This window comes from Scardinius erythrophthalmus (genome assembly GCF_964197995.2).
Source record: "Scardinius erythrophthalmus genome assembly, chromosome: 16".
In the NCBI taxonomy this organism is placed as follows: Eukaryota; Metazoa; Chordata; class Actinopteri; order Cypriniformes; family Leuciscidae; genus Scardinius; species Scardinius erythrophthalmus.
The window spans coordinates 10,260,142-10,280,805 of record NC_138236.1 but is presented as its reverse complement, the minus strand read 5'-3'; the positions used below and the strand labels follow the sequence as shown (position 1 = coordinate 10,280,805).

General features: G+C 36.7%; 1 protein-coding gene across 1 annotated transcript in view; it reads right to left on the bottom strand.

Annotated features, from left to right (window-relative positions):
- The window catches only part of eif3ea (eukaryotic translation initiation factor 3, subunit E, a), a 43,199-nt gene extending 22,764 nt beyond the window's left edge, over positions 1–20,435 (bottom strand). Inside the window, exons 1-6 of the mRNA XM_081387952.1 lie at positions 20,218–20,435; positions 18,936–19,053; positions 18,706–18,823; positions 10,346–10,388; positions 7,902–8,006; positions 984–1,109 (exon numbers count right to left, since the gene is read on the bottom strand). Coding sequence (XP_081244078.1) covers positions 984–1,109; positions 7,902–8,006; positions 10,346–10,388; positions 18,706–18,823; positions 18,936–19,053; positions 20,218–20,307 — 600 coding nt within the window. The 5' untranslated portion in view covers positions 20,308–20,435. The remainder of the gene's footprint in view (positions 1–983; positions 1,110–7,901; positions 8,007–10,345; positions 10,389–18,705; positions 18,824–18,935; positions 19,054–20,217) is intronic.
- Positions 20,436–20,664: the final 229 nt, after the last annotated feature.

Genomic DNA, 20,664 nt, shown 5'->3' with positions numbered 1-20,664 from the left:
ACCCAGAGTGTAGACATAAATAAAGACCATCAGAGGGTTAAGAAACATTTATTATAATTGTCTATGTTTAAAACGGTTGTGCTGCTTAATATCTTTGTGGAACAATGATTCAGGATTCTAAATAGATACACAGAAAATTCAATAGAAATTTCAGTCACATTTTAGATTAGGGTCCAACTCTCACTAGTAACTAACTATTAACTGACTTTTGCCTCAATTAACTCATAATTTCCGCCTATTAATAGTTAGTTTAGGTATTGGGTAGGTAGGATTAAGAGATGGTTTATGGTCATGCAGAATACGGCATTAATATGTGCTTTATAAGTACTAATAAACAGCCAATATCCTAGTAATATGCATGCTAATAAGCAACTAGTTAGTTAGAATTGGACATTAAACTAAAGTTTTACTGAATTTTCTATTTATTTGAAATAGAAATCTTTTAGAACATTATAAATGTCGTTACTGTCATTTTGATCAGATTAATGCATTTTGGTTGAATACAAATTCATTTCCACCAAAAGAATTTAGTGAATAACATGAATCTAAGTAAATTGAACTATCCCTTTAAAAAGTGATTTGTCTTGATCGTGACTTGATCATAACAAGATGAACTTCTGACTCCGGAAAACCAACACTTGGCTTCCGCTGCCTTCCAGACTCAGTACAAATAAAAGTTCCGAATTGAAATTTACAATGTCCAAAGACTTTAATTTTTTTATTTACTCATACTTCTCCCAAAGCCAAACCCTTCTTTCCCAGCTCAATTCCTCCAATTAAAAATCAAGCTGCACCGACATAACACAGCAATTAAGGTTTTGCTTGACTTGTGAGTTGCGGTGAGAAGGATTCGAGGAGATGGAGAAGAGGAGGGGAGGAACGGCAACAGCAGCGGTGCTATGCTCAAACGCAAGGCGGTCAATATTACGGCCTATGTAAGGGAATCTGAGTGTGGTATTGAATTCTGAGTGGCAGGGCATTACATTGTTATCGATAGTCTCTCTCAGGCGGGTGAGGTCCTCCATGGCAGCTTCCCAGTTCTGCATCAGGATCTCAGAGGCAAGCTTGCCCCAAAGAGAGTTCAGCGCATTTCTGTCTGTGGCGGGGACCTGCACAAACACACAAACATAGAAAAATACATTGAACCACTGTAAACAGAAGTAGACACTGAAATCACTCCCCATAAAATTACACCGGTAGGGTGGCAGTCTTGGTCCCTTTCCACTTTCTAAATACTGTATTTCTGACATCTGCCATTTCACAGAGCTAAAAGTTAAGCTCTTGGTTAAGCTTCTCCATGGAGTATGCTTCGAGAATTGGGCTCCTAAGGGAAAAATGGATCTTTAAACACTATTTATAGAACTTCTTTTGCTGTATTTCTGTGATAAAGTCACTGATGCACCACACACAAACCCTTCTCCTTATTAAGCACATCTGAGGTAAAAAAAAAAAAAAAAAAAAATTCTGTTTTGTAATGTTAGGAATGAAATGAACCTAATGAAAGTTTAATATTTTTACTCTGATCGTTATAATGATGATTCACATAAGATTTATACTGAAAGAATCTGTATAACAGGTTTTTTTTTTTATTCAAGAAAGTGTGTTTTTGAAGTGGTTGGGTTGAAGGAGTCATCAGACAAGGGCCAAAGGTTAAAGGCCAACTTGTCTGTGATATTGCTGGGAAATAATTACGCAAGTTAAACAAGTGCTCCTTAACAAGCCTGGGGTCAAGTGCTATCTTGAGGGAAAGGAGGGTCACGTCAAGAGATGAAAGTGACTTCAAATCACCAAAACGAACAGGAACGTTTATTTTATTTTATTTTTTATTCAGAAGCACAAAATGTAAATCAAATTATTTTAAATAAGTCACTAGTATAGTAATTCTTTCTGATATCTGGTATGGAGCATCAAGCACAAATGGGGAACAAAAGCTCCCTGAAGTTCATGTGAACTTACGATGACCTTAATGCATTGCCTTTGGTGAGGGTCTTTAATGATGTGTGCTACTACCGCTACAGCCTCTGTTACTGGCCCTAACACATGTCTGCAAGCTTTGATCAGCCCCGAGATGTGGACAGGACCGGAGTGGCGGGACGCTAATCAAAATGTCTGCTTGTGGAGGAGTGAGAGAATGAGGTCCAGACATTAGGTAAAGAAAATCAACTAATCAAATCAAAGGACAAACTAAACACAAACACTGGGTGAGGATGGATAGTTGTGTGGTGCCAAAGTTAATGAAAACCATTTGAGTAGGTCTTTGCTGGACAAGTAATGATTAAATGTATTATTTAATTTACATTCACACAGACAATATGTTCAAAAGGCTGAACAGTCCTAAGGTTCTATGTCACGTCTACCTTGACTAAAATCCTTTGTCAGCAGAAGCCAATAACATAAGTCTTGTTAACAGAAACAGGCCCTTGAAAATAATGTTTAGATAACTTGATTAACTAGTAATTGTGATAATCTCCTGAACATTTGGCCCAAAAGAAAAACATCCTGCGGAATCGAGTTATGAAACCCCTGAAAGAAGCTCAGCTTCTTGTATGGAAATATGAACAAGATTTAACATGGTGCATCTCTGCAGACAATCAGCTTCAAAGGAACATAAGCTGTTTTAAATTATGACTCAAAACAAAAACAAACAAAGGAAAGAGATAATGTGTTGCAGATTAGCGAGCTGCTGAAGCATCGCAGCATGTTTCATGAAAAAAGGGGGATGAGCTATAGCCAAAGGCTCATGGGAAATGGAGTTTTTAGACTGACCACCAGTGTGCAAGAAAATGACCTATGACAGACAACCCGAAAGTCAGGGTCTGAATGTCAAAAGGAGCCCTGCATGCATACACTGAAATCTATTTGGATGGAAATACTGTTCCTCATGTACACTGCTGTTTATTTAATCAAAAATACAGTAAAAACAAAAATATTGTGAAATATTATTACAATTTAAAATAATTGTTTTCGGTTTTAATATATTCTAAATTGTAATTTATTCCTGTGATTAGACCTGAATTTTGAGCATCATTACTCCAGTCTTCAGTGTCACATGATCCTTCAGAAATCATTCTAATATGCTGATTATTTGCTGCTCAAGAAACAATTCTTATTATCAATGTAAAAAAAAAAAAAAAAGTTGTGTACATTTTTGTTCAGGATTCTTTGAAATATAGAAAAAAGAGCAGCATTTTTCTGAAATAAAAAGTGTTAAACGTAAGCTGTTTTATTGATGTCTTTCCGCAGTTGAAACACTGATTGAGTGATTATATGAGACATGATCAGTTTTTCGTAAAGTTGCACTGTATCTTTTAACATACCTTCTGATGTTCATTCATTTTAAATCTGTGCTTTAACTAATAATAAAGAATAAGAGGTGATCGGTTCACGTGCTTTCTGTGCTGTAGCTTAGTTTGAACTGAGGTGCTATCGCCAAAACGGTATTTATTGTTTGGTTTCGTAATAAAATTACAGAATTTAAAAGCTGAGACTTTGTTTCATATCAAAAGTACCAAAGCACAAAGCTTATTGCGATTTATTGGATTGGAGGTATGCAACAAAGTTTTGTTCATTCATGAACTGAAAACAGCATAGACTAAAAAAATCGTTGGGATTTAAGATTCGAAACTGGTTCAGCAAAACAAGTTAAATCACTTAAAATCGAGAAATCTAGCCCTAAAATAAATTCTCTGTAGATTTATGGCAGGATAAAATCTACTTCTATATTTGCATAGTGACACACAGTAGTATGGTTATAAAATCCATACAGTACAGACGCAATCACCCTGCAACAGTGGAGCCCTTTCATCAAAACTCCCAAGTTGGATGTGTCTAAACAATAGTCAAAGACCAAAAACTTTGAGAGATCAGCTCGGAGGGACAACCGGGGAAAAAGCCATCCCTGCTGCCAATATAAAGGTCAACGTTTCATTTCGAAAAGTGTTTGTTTTTTTTGTTTTTTTTTTCCTGGAAGTCCCTGCCTGCTACATTTGGCGACGCTCCATGTCATTATAGCAGCTTTCTGCACACTGACTGGCTTTCAGCACTGGCCATGCAAGAATAGTTTCAATACCTGGGTTTTTCCACAAGTTACCTTGAGTTTCCATTGCCTCCCGAAATGGGCACATTTTCACTGACTGACCAGCAACAATAAATTTACTGTGCTGGGGATCTGACGGGACACTCAATCTTTATTCTCAACATCCTATCCCTGCATTAACAGATGATATGAATAAGTTGCTCTTTTCGCACCGGGCCCTCACTGTAACAGGACCTCGGGTTTGGATTTTGCAAGCCTGGCTTCCTTCGTTAAATGGTTGTGTTTCCCACGCTAGAGGAGTTCTAGAGCCTGACATCTCCCATGCTAGGAGCCATCCAAGGAGACGGGAGGTCCAGCTTGAAAAGAGGTGGATAAATAGTAAATAACAAAAGAAAAAGGGGTAGGTATTCGGTTAGAAAGCTCCACTAAAACCAGTTACATTATGGCTATTCCAATCGCCTTCTCACTGTTGATGATGAAAATAGAAGATATTGAGTAACAAAGCATATTATCTGAGAATTATCTTAAATTTGAAATAAAAGGATAACAATTTAAACGCTTCAAAACATGCACAGGGAGAACATTTCTGGAAGCTATTTCCTTTTATTTAGTTTGAGCAGTAACAGCATAAACAAGGCTGGTTGTTGTGTGAACAGCCTAATCTACTTAAAACGCTTGGTGTGTTCAATGATGTGGTTTTCCTAGGATAAGTAGACTCTATTGTATTTTAACTTATTCTAAAAAAAACTTGAGAAAAACCTAACATTCATGTTTACAAAGCTCTCGGCACACTTACACAAGGAATAGTTGTGTCATTTACTCAACCTCATATTGTCCCAAACCTGTATGAACACAAAATATACACTACCATTCAAAGTTTGGGGTCAGTATTTATTTTAACAAATAAATACTTTTTTCAAATAAATGCTGTTCTTTTGAACTTTCTATTCATCAAAGAATCCTGCAAAAAACATACATATATATATATATATATATATCCACAAAAATACTAAGCAGATGTTTTCAACATTGATATAAGAAATGCTTCTTAAATGCTTCAATGCTTTATGCTTTCAATGTTTTTATCTATACAAGTCTATTGGGTCCAGTGTTGTTTTGGACCCCACTGACTTTTATTATATGGATAAAAACATTCTGTGTTTTCCGCAAAAACATAGAAAGTCATACATGTTTTGAATGACATGATAGTGAAAAATGATGACAGAATTCTCAAGTATCCCTTTTAGTATGTCCTTGAAGCATCTTTACTAATGAATATGCAAAAAAGAGTGACAAAAACTGAAGGGTGTAATTCAAGGCTCGTTGGCCGTTCCTTCCCTCGGCTCCCACGAAAACCACAGGGACACAACAAACAAACAAACAGCGTGACTGACGCTGCAAATCATGCACAAATGGGAAACATGTTGCAAATCTAAACAACACGCAGTCTTCATCACACCTCTGAAATGCTAAAACCAAGATTATTTAAAATCAAATAAAGGGTTTCTTTTCGGCCACTTGTTACCACAGCGACACAGCGTCGCTTGGCAAACGTCAGGCCTTTTTTTTACAACAATGTAGGCTGAGTGAATCATACGTGAGAGCTGGTCTGAAGAAACAGGAGTGCATTCCATGTGAGAAGGCAGGCTATGTGGTTACGTGAGAAAAGCTCGCCGGCAAGGGAGTCCGATAACTTAGCCAGGCATGGAGCCTCTCGCAACACTCTTGGCCCAGGGCAGCGTTGACAATGGGCACCTCTCTTTAAGACACTGGACTACCTCCACACACTGCGGCCAGAGAGAAAGGAGCGGGTCAATTTGTTCGTTCCCAGCCGTCATTTGCCCCCCCCGCCCCACTAGCTAGACAGCAGCACTGCGCTGGGCTCTGAGCACCCGGACGCTTTTCCCCATAAGTTCATCTTTCACTCATTTCTACAGGCAGTGGGAGAGAAGCCACAAACACCAGAGCCCCAGCAATGAGCCCTTTGTTTATAGAGGAAATAAGAAGTACGCACGTGTAACATGGATACTGCCAGTACTCTCAGTGAACTGCAATTATCTTCCCCCACAAACCTACTTTGGTATTATCTGATTCTAAAAGTATTCCACTGGTGAAAATTATTTAATCCAAGGTCCTCGGTGCATCACCGCCTGGATCATTATCCAGACAACAACATTTATTTAAAAAAAAAAAAAAAAAGGTAAAGGGATAAAGGGAACTTAGAGGAAGATGTGAGTGTTTGTGTGTGCTCTAGGCTAGTTTCACAACGCAAGACAAAACATCCAATTCTATGCTGGAATCAGATTTTTGTTTTTTTGGTGAGGTGGTTCACTTAACTTTTTAAATATAGTCCATATCAGACACGCGTATGATGAGGAGAAAACTAACCAGCAAATGAAAATCTTATCCTGAAAGTTTTATTACTGAAAAATGAGTATAAAATAAAATAAAAAATTAAGTAAAATGAAAAATAAAAAAGATTAAAGCGCTTGAAATCTATTCTGTAAAACTCACATTACTTTTTTGAAAAGCATTTGTTTCTAAAAAAAAAAAAAAAAAAAATCTTACTAGGGGACAGAAAAAAATTATAATGATGATAATGCATGGATATAATAATCCATGTACATGTATAATTATTAATAATAAATAGCATGATATGCGTTTATTATTATAAGCAATGATAATATACCTGGTATTATTATTATAAGCAATGATAATATACCTGGTATTATTAATCATAATAATAAATGCATGAAAGCATTCAAACAAATGTAACGATTAATTTAAAGAAATTGCAACCTGACTACCTGAAGTCACAAAAGAAAAATCAGATATGAATCTGATTTATTTCTAGATCAGAAATGAAATGATCTGGTTTAAAAGGAATATTTTCTTTTCACAATGCAATTCTGATTTGGGCTTAATTTAACTGCATTGTGAACGTGGCCTTAGTATCCATTTATTCAATGAGATTTTGGCTCGATAAAAGACTCAAAATGGTTTGTCTGTTCGAAGAACACAAATTCTAGTCATGTTCTGTTGCAAAAGCCTTTTTTTGGTGTCTTTGGATTATATGGAACAAGCTGTGTAACCTTTAACCCTTACAAAAACTGGGGAATCCTGTCAAACCAAGAGTGATTAGGCCACAAAATCCCCACCAATCATCTATGGGGAGCAGCACTGCCCATAAACCCATAAGCTTATGAAGTCTGCCACTAAACACAGCCCTGAAACAACTCCTAACCAAGTCCTTGAAGAGGTTCTTTTCAGCACTCAAGACATGCAAGGAATTTAACAAGCCATGGGATGGCACTTTTCAGAAGTAATTACAGATCAGGAGCTTTTAGTTCTTCGGATTGCCTCAAGTAAAAAAAAAAAAGTTGCCTGTTTTGTGGAGCAATGAATAAGTGACACAATATTTCATGATAAAAGGATTTGGATGCTAATTTGAGAAAATCTACCTGTGAGCGAGCCATGTCTACTTTTCATCTGCGTCATTTTGAAAAACACAACGTTAAGTGCATGCGTAATGCTCGTAACTCACGGGATTTGGCAGAGTCTCGTACTAAAAAAGCAGAACCATATTAAGCAGAGACAATAATTCAAACTCTCAATAGGGCGACCGTCTGGCTCAATTAACACCCACAAGGGGACTCTCCATCAAAATATAACTGTTTGTCCATTAGACAAGAACTTATTAAACAAGAATGCATTTAATGGCATCAATTTGCGAAGGAGAAAATGAAAGGGTGTCGTGATGAAAAGAAGCTCATGAAAATTGCCCCACTGGGAACGTCCCAGAGGAGAATGCTAGAAAACACAACTCTGTCATCTGTTAAAGACAGGGGCGTGGTAAGACACATACCAGGACTCTGAAGAAATAGAGGTACTCCGCTGCACCTGAGTAGTTCCCACACTCGTACTGGAACTTGGCGTATCGATACAGGGTGTCCAAATACTCCTGCCGGAACTGCAAGGAAAGACAGATGTTAAAGTCGCAAAGTAATTTTTCAATGCAAGGTGATAAACTTTATCAGTAGACACTGTGTATGATTAGATACACAAAATGTGTATTTATGCGCAATGGAAATGAAGAGTAACATAAAATTTCTGCCATATGAAGATGCAGGATAAGCCTTGTACTTGCTTAAACAATTTAGCTAAAGAGACAATTAAATTACAAAAATCATAAGGCCAAAGAAATTGAGAACTTAGAAAAAAAATTCACATCAGGGTGTGAAAACATAACACACGTAATGTAACGTAACGTATATACGTAACGTAATCTTGCTAGGCAGTAGGCACAACTAGGGGTGGGCAATTTGACCAAAATCTTATATCATGAGAGGAGTAATTTTATTAATAATTAAACAAAGTAATCAAATGTATATGTGTGTGTGTGTATATATATATATATATATATATATATATATATATATATATATATATATATATATATATATATATATATATATATATATATATATATATATATATATATATATATATATATATATATATATATATATATATATATATATATATATATATATATATATATATATAAAAAAAAACTGCATAGCCTTTACTATGTCAATTAAATATGCATTTATTCTTATTAAAGCCACAAAAGTGATTCAGTCAAGAGCAGTGAGATTTTGTTTTTGATTAACATTAATAACGACAGCAGGTAAATTTGGATGCTGTCATTTTAAGAGCGACTGCACGGATCTGATATACTCATGCGCTTTCTTTCTCAACTGTTTATGCTCACTTAAGAAATAAATGACTGTTTACTTGGAAAGACATGGTCACTTTGACACAAGTATGTGTATTTAACTGTTTAACTGTAGTTAAACTGTTTAACTGTTCAAGCCCAATTAGTCTGTGAAAAGTTCTCACGCTTCTTTATGTGCGCGTCTCTCTTTCTGCTGCTAACTGCACTTCACCGGTTTAAAAATCACTTGTTTTTAAACAGCAATTCTTAAAAACGCATGCAAACAATAAGCTTTTGTGACAGCGCTAGCAGAGCAACGTCACATGAGCGTAACCACGATAGAGACAACAGTCCAAAATCTCTACTGGTTGACAAATTTCTACAGGTTAATCGCGTCTACCAATATATCGCCCGCAACATGTTTATTCCTTTGAAAATCAAATAAGCTACCTTAAACATCAAATGTGACCCTGGACAACAAAACCAGTCACATGGGTCAATTTTCTAAATAAATAAGCTTTCCATTAATGTATGAAATTTTTAGGATAGGACAATATTTGGCGAGATACAACTATTTGAAAATCTGGAATCTGAGGGTGCAAAAAAATTGAAAACATTGAGAAAATCGCCTTTAAAGTTGTCCACTTATGTTCGCGACTGTGCTGCATTCACTCACAAAAATAAATGTTTTATATATTTACGGTAGAAAATTTACAAAATATACTCATTGAAAATGATCTTTACTTAATATCCTAATGATTTTTGTCATAAAAGAAAAATCGATAATTTTGCCCCATACAATGTATTGTTGGCTATTGCCACAAATATACCCGTGCGACATGTGACTGGTTTTATGATCCAGGGTCACAAATGTGTTCAGATTTACTGTGATTTTGGTACTTTGTGCAGCACTTCTAGTGAGAACAGACAAATTATTTGAATCTTTTCAGAAAACTTTGTTCACATGTGAACCTACATGACCTCAAATACAATCCTCAATTTCTGCTAACAGCGATGACCAGAGAGCACCGGCAGTTTGATGGACAGTTCGATAGAACATGCTCGGGAAACTTGCTGCCAGAGCGTCTTAGAACAGAGAGCTCATTGTGTGTGTAGTTTAGATCTGTGTGTTTGTGTGGTCACAGTAAACTAGAGCCCTGGTGCGGATGTCGTTAAGGCCACAGGGGCCTTCCTGGGGGCGGCGACGAGAGGGTTGTTAAGGCGAGGATCGTGTCGTAAAGACGCCGTAGCCTGTGCAGTGAAGGTGCACTGAGGACAGGCCTCAGGTCAGTCTCAGGATGCTGGGGTGGGAGTGCCGTCAAGTCAAATATAGAATCCCCAGCATTCTTGAGGCCATACCCACGGGTCCCGAGCTGTTCAGTTTATTCTTAACGATTCGCCACAGAATGTAAATGTCCGCAGAAATTTCTGCAAGCCATAAAATCCCCGAAAATGACTTAAGGTTTGGGAAGTCATTTAATGTTTCGCTGCTCAGGGCCGCCCCTCCTGTTGGCCCCCGAAAACAACACTGGGTTCATAGAGAAGTCATGAGAACTCTTCAGAAGGGTGGAAGAGTCAGCAGAAGTACTTACGCCATGCTTGTCAGCCAGATAGTCGAACAGCATACGCCCGTCCCTGGAACACAGAAACATTTTGCTGTGAGCAACAGTTGATGGAATACACTTATTTTTAAAACGTATAAATAATCATTAAATAAAACCACTATATTTTATTTTAAATGTAATATAATGAAATATAATGTAACATAAAAAATTCTTTTATTTTTATAAAAAAAAATAAAGGTTTCACTTTATTTTGATGGTCCCTTTAACAAAAATAATAATAAAAAAAGAGAGAAAGAAAGAAAAAAGTTGGAAAACTATAAGAAAAAAATGTCACTTTCTCAAGAAAATGTGATCTAGATATGCCTCATGGTCCACTTCAATAAAAGTATATTAGTTTTATTTATTTTGCCAATGTCTGCCAGACAAAAATTGTAAGTCTGATTACTTAAAATAGCACACATTTTTCAACCAGCCTCATGATTTGAGGTATCATTCATATCCGTAACACAAACTTTGCGGGATGAGTTACACAACGACCTTTAATACTGGGGTTTAGAAAAACCAATAAGCCTAAAGACAAGCCTTAAGTAACACCACTAAGGAAACACCGCTAATTAAACAAAAAAATAAAGTAACGAAGACATGAAAAACAAACACATTGTGTCTCCTCCCAGGTGAGATGGAGTAAGAATCTACTGCGACTTGTGCGTATCATTGAGTTTTGCCAAAACGCTCAGCACGGGGGGCTGGTAACCAAGCTTACCGCATGACCACCTCCGCCAAATGTGGCCGGCCTCAGAAGAATTCGGCAAATGAAGCCATGCATGCTCCAGACAGAAAGAGGAGGTTTGCACGTTTATTTTATTTGTGGGGAGGTTCAAAGGCTGTTTATAAAGGCATTCTCCTGCAGAACTGCTTCTGTTCCATTATACTATCATCTGACAGATGCTGGGACTCTGGCTGGAGACGAGCCACCTCCCCTTACGCCACGTCCTAAACAGCGATAAGTGATAAAACCTACCAATCTTTTTCTGTGTAAATCAGGTTTTATTGATGCAAGCAGACATATCCACAAACAGCAACAGTCCATTTATGCAATTGTCTGATTTTTCTGTCTATGCCGTTGCGCTGGCGAGCCTCACCCTTTGTGAAATCTCATTGGTCTATAATCTCGCTCCAAATAAGAACATCAGGAAACAAGGAATAGTTCACCCAAAAATGTAAATTCTGTCACTTACTCACCATCATGTCTTTTGAAACCTTTATGGCTTCTGTGGAACACAAATAGAATATAGTTGAATGTCCAAGCTGCTCTTTTCCATACAATGAAAGTGTATTGTGAGCACAACTGTCGAGCTAGATTTTGAATGATGACTCACATTTCAGTCCGTTCTTCAAACAAAGCTATTGTATGGCTTTAAAAGACTTGGAATATAGAGTCATATGGGCCACTTTTATGATGCATTTTTGTACATCATAAAAAACAGTAATAGGTTCTAGTCCTAGGGTTGCATGAATTGGGGTAAACAAAATGTATTGCAATTTTTCTAAAAATGTTTTTTTTTTTTTTTTAACTGCAGGTTTGATTAGCTTGTTTGTAGGGGTACATAATTTGGCCAACATTTTTGTGGTTATATATCAATATGACTGTATAATAATTTTTATTATTACAAAAAAACAAATAAAATTGAGAATTTAAGAGAATATAATAATAATTTGGTTATTCTGATTAATCGTGCAGCCTTACTCAATACCCGTTCACTGTCACTGTATGGAAGAGAGCAGTGTGAACATTTTTAAAGTCTTCTTTTGTGATTCACAGAAGAAATAATGTCATGCAGGTTTTGAAAACAAGTTACAACACATTTTTTGATGAACTACCCTTTAAACACTAAATATCTACTAATGAGAACAAATATTGAGATTGCTCTTTTCAAATTGCTTGTCTTGTCGCATCAAACCAGATTAGAACACAGTCAATACAGAGATTTTTGCATTCGCCCAGCCTCCTCAGCTCTCACCTAGTATATCCAAAAACTAACAGTCAGTCCATGTCAATCTGTCTGCTGAGGAAGACATTACATCTTTACTCCGTCAGCTCTCACCACCTCCCGTCTGGGTTGAAATGAGGAACAGACAGGGCAGGTTTCGCCATGGAGGTCAATGCATTGGTGCTGAGGGAACTGCGAGATTACTCCGCCCTTAGCCATTCAGTGCAGCTCATCTGTCCATCACGCTCAGTCTGTTAAAGAAAAAATCCATCGCCACTCCATATGTCCTAACGCTCCTGAACAATGGTCCTGACAGATTTCTAAACATGATATCACCTGCTTACTGCATCCGCCCTGTGAGCGACATTGTCAGAGAGCTGACCCAGTAAACATCCGACTGACGTTGTTTAAAAGAAACATGTCGCACACAAGCAGCTATTAACAAATAAAAGAACAAATAAAGACGAGTCCTGATCTGCACTTCCTCGTGGTCGTCTCGGCCTGTGAAACTCCAGACACCAAAAAATGCCCCCCGAAACCCGAAATATTCAGATCGAACAAGTAAACTTCAAAGTCGCTCGTTAATGAAGAGCAGACATCCATTTGAGTGGGTTAATTAAGACTGCGCCTGGTTCTAAGGCCACATACTTAATCCTAAACTGTGATAAAAGCATGTTTTGGAGAAACGAAACGCAAACTGGTGTTTAAAAATGTCTAGGGAAGGCAATACCACCTACTGAGATTTCACACTGTAGAGACACCACAAACACACATCGGTAGCCTGATAAAATATATAGAAGCACGGTGCTGTATTAACGCTAGTCAAAGCGAGCAATTAAACAATAACTAAGTGCAGATCGTGGCCTCAGCTGCTGCTTCTATACCTGCAGGGGCCAAAAGACATAGAACACAGACACAAAAAAAAGATATAAAACAGCTCTAGCAAAATGTGATTAAAAAGTTAACCAAAGCTATTAGCAATTATTGCTGTGGCAAGCAAATTTCAACAAACCCCTAACCCCAAATATTAAACTTTGGAGCATAACTTGTCCTACATGGTTTGTGTTGAAGATATGAATGATACATTAAATCATGCAGCTTTTGATGTTGAACATTCTAACAAACATATTGGACCGCAATGAGAACTACCCAGAACACATTACCGACTGCATAGCAACACCCTGGCAACCAACCATAACAGCCTAGTATTGTATCATCAACTTCTTTGTGTGTACGTGTAAAAATCTAGATTCTAAGTAGGCTAAATCTGCTAAAACCACAAAGCTTAGTTTAAAATAACCACAAAAGCATGTCAAACACAACTATAACAACACCAATATTTACAGTAATAAATGTAAATTAATCGGTTAATGTAATTTATTTCATAAATATTAGGCCTAACCAAACAATATTGACCAAAAAAAAAAAACACTTACTGATCTTTATTTATTACTGACTGTTTTTGAATAATTACTCAAATTATTATTAAGAAACAAAACTGAAAGCTACGTCATTGTATTTTGATTTGCCATTTTTGTTAATTATTAATATTAATAGCATATAAGATTTTGCTGGGTTCATGAGAAAACTGCATGCAGTTCATTAGTTGATGAAAAGCTAATAATAATAATAATAATAATAATTACTTAAATCATTAAAACAAAAAATTATAATTTTTTTAAATAAAAATAAATCACTTCCTTAAAAAAATATGGCCACTAACCAACATCAGAGAATCGTGGCTTGAACGTGTGAATGTGTCGTTAAATTATTGAAATATTAACTTCAAGTAAACGTTTTAGGCCAAAGAGGTTCGGCTGACAAAAAAGGGAATCCCTGCTATAAAGGACAGGCAAAGATTCAAATATTTAAACTCTTTGAACAGTGGTCTCATGATCAAGTCTAAATGATCTCAAATATAGTGGCTAAATCAGTGACTAACTCATTGCTATGCATTCTCTTCTGTTCATTCTAGGTTTGATGGCGACTGATTGAGAGCAGAACAATGTCTTTTCAATCCAACATAATCAACAGGAATCCACTGTCTCTAATCCAACAAATCCCTCCAACTGCTAATGGTAATGCTATTTGAGAATATCTATAGGCCTACTTGCTTTAGTGATCAATGCAACAACCTTCTTTTAAGAAAAAAGATCTCTTAATCCCTTATACACCACATATCTAAACCTAAAACATCTAGATTGGCCGGCAGCTAGAAATGAGGCACATCCATCAAAGAAAAGCAAGCTCTAGATGAGGACTAAGTTTAACCAAAATATTTTAATTACGGCAAAGTCAGCATCAGATAAATTGAAAAGTAGCCTCCGTGAAACTCACCACAGGATGCTCTCTAACATTCTGCTCTTCTGAAATTTGCAGAATGAAACCATACACTCATCCACATGGCAATTTCAATCAAATGCGAACCGATTGTGATTACAAATGCCCGCTGATGTTCTGCCATCCACTTAATTAAATGGCACTTAAGCCAGACCATCCAGAAAAAGAGCCACAAATGTTCTGTTTGGAGTATCGTCTAGCATCGAGCAGGGCTTCATCCCACATCCCTGAGGACTGTCTTGTCTCAAATGTGCAATTGTACACTGTTCAACTTGCATTAGATGAACAACAAAATAACTAAAGTACCATCTCAGCTGTTGCTTGGAATAGACAATGACTAATCTTGTCATAACATTAAACGATTCTCCAGTCTTCTTCCAGTAAAAACCACAGACATGTAAAGGTCTATACAAATGTACTGGTAAGTACAGAGAGATCCATTCTAATTTAAAGTCAACCACTGTACACTCTAAAGCAGGGATGGGCAACTTCGGTCCTGGAGGGCCACTGTCCTACAGAGTTTAGCTCCAACCCTGAAAAAAATCACCTGCCTGTAACTTTCTAGTAATCCTGAGGACCTTGATTAGCTTGTTCAGGTGTGTTTAATTAGGGTTGGAGCTAAACTCTGTAGGACATTGGCCCTCCAGGACCGAAGTTGCCCATCCCTGCTCTAAGGCCCTGTTTACACGAGAACGCTCCCGGGTGAAAACGTAAAAATATTTTATCAGATGTGCCTTTCGTTTAGACGGCGACGGCGTTTTGGGGGCTTAAAAACGCAAAAAAGTGAAACCACCCTCCAGAGTGGAAATCTTAAAAACGCTCCACCGTCGCGTTTCCGTCTAAACGGTAAAAACGCAAAAGTCTGCTAGACAGTGAAGGCACCGATCAGTGCCTTACATTGCCACCTAGCCGCCTGGAGTGCATACTACATTGAATTTCACACACTTTTGCGTCACCGTATGCACGCAGATTTCCCCCCCATAACGCTCGTGTAAACGCAGAATAAAAAGTGATCACTTTTGCGTTTTCTCTTCAGATCGTTTCCGTGTAAACGTAGCCTAAAGTGTGCACCAAATACCTAAAAAAACAGGCTTTGGGGCATGTCCATGGCCAAACACGTCTGAATACACAAATGAGCCAATAAAGACAAGCATTACTTGACTGACTAAATGAACTGAATTCAAAAGCACTGACAAAGTAAAAACAAAAATAAATGAATAATAATGACAACTGTTACGAGCCCCTGCCCGTTCTCGTTTTCGCTTTTCTTTTTCTTTCTGAGCATAGTTACCAATTGGATGGGGGCGGAGCCTGATTATTCCTAACACCTGCAGCCTCTGCTTATTTAAGAGCTGCTGGTGGCACCTCACGTTGGCTTACCTCAGGAAACCTATTGTTGGTGGTTATTTTCCTTTTGTACAGGATGGTGAGTTTTTTTTGTTTAGTTATACTAGAATAGAGGGAAAGCATAGGTAAGAAAGCTGACCCGGACGATTCTTTTGTGTTTGTTTATTTTTCTCGGTAGTTAGGAAATGTTAAATGAGTTGTAGTTCAGATTAGTTAGCGCGCCGGTCCTGATTTGAGTTTTGTGTGTTTATATGTTCCTTTGTTTTGTTACTTTCACTGCCAATAAATGTAATCCTTTTCTTGCCCTGGCCATTGCGATTTGTTAGTAACTTTTTTTTTTATGACTTGTGTTGGTCCCTAATCTGGGTCATAATATACGCAGATTGTTTAAACCAACAAACTTTTAGTGTGACTTTTTAGTGTAAAATAAAGAATCTCCTAAAAGAGAATAAAATTTCCTAAAGACATCGACAAGGAACAACCTTTAATGAATGAATGAAAAGGAACATCTCATAAATGACTTATATATATGGATATTTAGATACTCAGGTGAGACAAACCCTTTTAAAGTCTGCGTGAACCGGAAGTTGCAAACGACTTTTCTCCAGTGTTGACGTATTTCCCAGTGAAAAGGAATATTGAACAGAGGGCAGGGTTTTACTCTAGCGCTCCTCCTCTCCATCTCTGCTCATAACAGACTAATGGTTTGAGGGGAGTGGTTAAGCATTTCCCAACCCAAAGCGTCAAACCTACATCATCAGAGAAGGAACGCCATTCCAGACCGGAAGTAACTTTTCAGACTTTGATTAAAGATTACAACGGCAAACAATTTTTTTCTGTGTATTAACTTGCACGGATTAATTTTTCACCACAAGACTAGTAATATGCGCTGACAAAGTAAATAGGGTCAATTTTGATTTCAGTTGGACTTTAATAAATGGATACTTCACCCAAAAAAATAAAATTTGCTGTTAACTTACATGTGGATAAATTAGTTTTAAGTACAAGAGTAAAGAAGATTTGTAACTGAAACCAGGGGCGGCGTTTAAGTATGGCAAATAATGGCAGTTGCCATACACTGGCATTCAGACATTTCTTGTACAGTCAGATCGTTTCACTTCATAAGACCTCAATTTATAGTCCGGAGCCATGGGTAGCCTATTCATTTTGTTTTGCATGTATATGTTTTGTTTTTTTGACTCCCAAAGTGACAGTAGCCATTGACTTGCATTGAATCACCGTGGACCACGGTTTCAGCTAAAAACGTAACTGTTCTACTGAAGGAAAGTAAGTCACCTATATCTTGGAGGGCCTGAGGGTGAGTAAATTAACAGCAGATTTAACCATCTCTTTAAAAAATAAGACAGTATGTGACAGAGACTAGGGATGTCCCGATCCGATCCACGGCATCGGTATCGTGCCGATACTGGCCCAAAATGCTAGATCGGATATCGGAGGGGAGAAAAAAAATTATCCGATACCTATGATCGATACCCATTAGGGGTGGAACGGTACGTATTCGTACTGAACGTACGTTCGGTGCATGGACTTACACAGAGAATACACGGTATAAAAATAAATAAATCTCACGTGCACATTAATTAATGTAATACGGAACTAACGTTACTGTTAGATACGCGCATATGCGGGTTCTTTAGGGACACCTAATCTGTAGCCCGCCTTAGCTCTGAACGTGCGTCTATTTCGCTTCAAACGCTCACTTTATCATTATACGCGCGCAGCGCGTCCTATTCGCTTTGGACGCGCGAATGGATTCAAACTGTTCAAGCATCGAACTAGACGCGATAGACGCAAATTTGACGCTCTATTCGCGTTTTGGTGTGAACGCAGAAAAATGAACAGGCTGCGATGTCAAGATTGCAATGCTGGAATGTGTGTGTGTCAGAGAGAGAGAGGCACGGGCGCGATCGAACAGTGGAAACATAAAAACATACTCCGTCATTTTCATACAGGACATCATTAAAACTGCAAAAAGTGTTTAGCCTACTTATATTTGTGTAAAACACAACATTGTGCTTTTGTCAAACTGTAAACTCTTGTCAAACTGTAACTGACACACACACACACACACACACACACACACAGTTTAAAAGCAAAAATTATCTCATCTTTTGGACATTCATCATTGCATTGGTTTTCATTTCTTGTCCTAAATTAGAGCACTAATCTGTTTATTTTTAAGTTACACATTCTACATTGAATGAAAAAGAAAATCAAATGTGTTTTTAAAAGTAGTATTATTTTATACATAAATACATTATTTATAATTTAGATGAGAATAAAGTTAGAGTTAATTAAAATTTTAAGGAAACAAATATATTGATCTGAAATATAGCAAATTAATTTAAATTCATTCAGGTTGCCAAACATATCTCGAGGTCTTTTGAATAAAGGCTGGCAGTCTTTCATTTTCAACTGTTGTTGTGGACTATATACTGGAGAAGTATTTATTCTCCATTTGAGTGAGATGTTTTTATGTGGCTAATTGAGCAAAGTGCTTCCATTATATTTTATTATTATTAGTATTAGTTCAAGAATAAAATAAAAATATCGGATTGATATCGGTATCGGCAAATAGCCAAAGCTGCGGCATCGGTATCGGAAGTGAAAAAGTGGTATCGGGACATCCCTAACAGAGACAGTTGAAAATATTAGTACATATTAGTACAATTTCAGCATTTACTGTACCTTGTAGACTGCATCTGTCTCATGGTCTCTGGGTCCTCAAACACTTTCACAATCGGCTCAGTATCAGCTTGCAGTTGTTTCAGTTGAGCCACAACTTCAGTCCTCTTCTCTCTGAGAGCTGCAAACAGGTGATATATTTTAGATATGAATCTCATACAGTCAATTCTCAAGCATCACATTAAGCGACGCATCTTTGATCACTGAAGACCATTAGAACTGAAAGCACTCACAGCTGGGTATTTCTTTATCAGGATATAAATTCCTGTATACATCCATGGCAAAGTCCACCATGTTGGTGTCACTGAGGAGATCCAGCTTTCCATGGAGGAGCTCATTCTCATTGTAGATCTAGAAAACAGTGACAGTACATTCATGCAGATGTGAGAATACATTGGAACAAAAGTTTGGAACAATTGTATTAATGTTTTTGAAATAAGTATCTTATGCTCACTACGACTATGCTGAAAAACAGTAATTTTGTGAAATAATTACATTTTAAAATAAATGTTTTCTATTTAAATATTTTAAAATGCAATTTATTCCTGTGATGGCAAATCTGTATTTTCAGCATCATTACTCCTGTCTTCAGTGTCACATGATCCTTCAGAAATCATAATAATATGATAATTTAGTGCTCAATTATCAATAAAGGTTGTTATTATTATCAATGTTGACAACAGTTCCAGCTTAATATTTCTGTGGAAACTGTAATACTTTTTTTCAGAATTCTCTGATGAATGGAACAGCATTCATTTGAAATAGAAATATTTTGTAACATTATAAATATCTTTACTGTCATTTGTATCAATTTAATGCATTCTTGTTGATTTAAAGTATTTATTTCTTCATCTTTTTAAAGATCGATTTTACCCCAAACTTTTTAAATGGTAACTTGGTACATCAAGCTTCCACAAAAATACGAAGCACCACAACTGTTTTCACCATTGATAATAAATGTTTCTTGAGCACCAAAACAGCATAGAATGATTTCTGAAGGATCATGTGACACTGAAGACTGGAGTAATAATGCTGAAAATTAAGCTTTTCATCATAGGAATAAATTTATATATATATATATATATATATATATATATATATATATATATATATATATATATATTAATTACAAGACAAAACATTTATTTTAAATTGTAATATTTCACAACAATATTACTATTGTACAGCTCACGCTGTTTTGCTAGCCTACACAGCTAGCAAATAACTAACAGAGGGGTTAGTTGTACTATGGTTAGACAGTGTGTCCATAATTACTGTGGTCAAAGTTTTTTTTGTTCTGTCATTTTCCTGTATTTACTCTGTGTTATTTTAATACCGACTGAACTCATGAGTTATGTGATTTTTTACACAATACCGGACGCAAGTTAGCGGCGCGGCTCCACTAAGTTATATTGCGGCTACCGGCTGCGCGCACGTGGTATTACCTATGCCGCCTTCTACAAACAAACAGTGCTACAACACGCCTGCAAAAAAGAACGTATGTTACACATGTACCTCTTTTACTGAAAGGAATTCCAGCAGTGGGAAAACGAGATGCCTGTCCAAAAAGTGGGCGATTTTGGTGGTAAGATCGTATTCCGCCATGTTGACTACGGAAGAGGACGCGCTTCAAAACGGGGAAAACTTTATTTAACACAGTGTTCACACAGTACAAAGCGCCATAGGCTGCATGTGCAGGTGTAAGTGAAAGTCACAGTATCCGAGAATATACTGGTTTAAATTGAATGATGTTTACTCTATGCAAAATAAAAATAGTATAGAATAAAGCTACAAAATAAACAGAATATAATATAATATATATATATATATATATATATATATATATATATATATATATATATATATATATATATATATATATATATATATATATATATTATTTACTCTGGTATTCCCTGTAGCCTACTTATAAATGCAATAAAAACGAACAGAATAAAATAA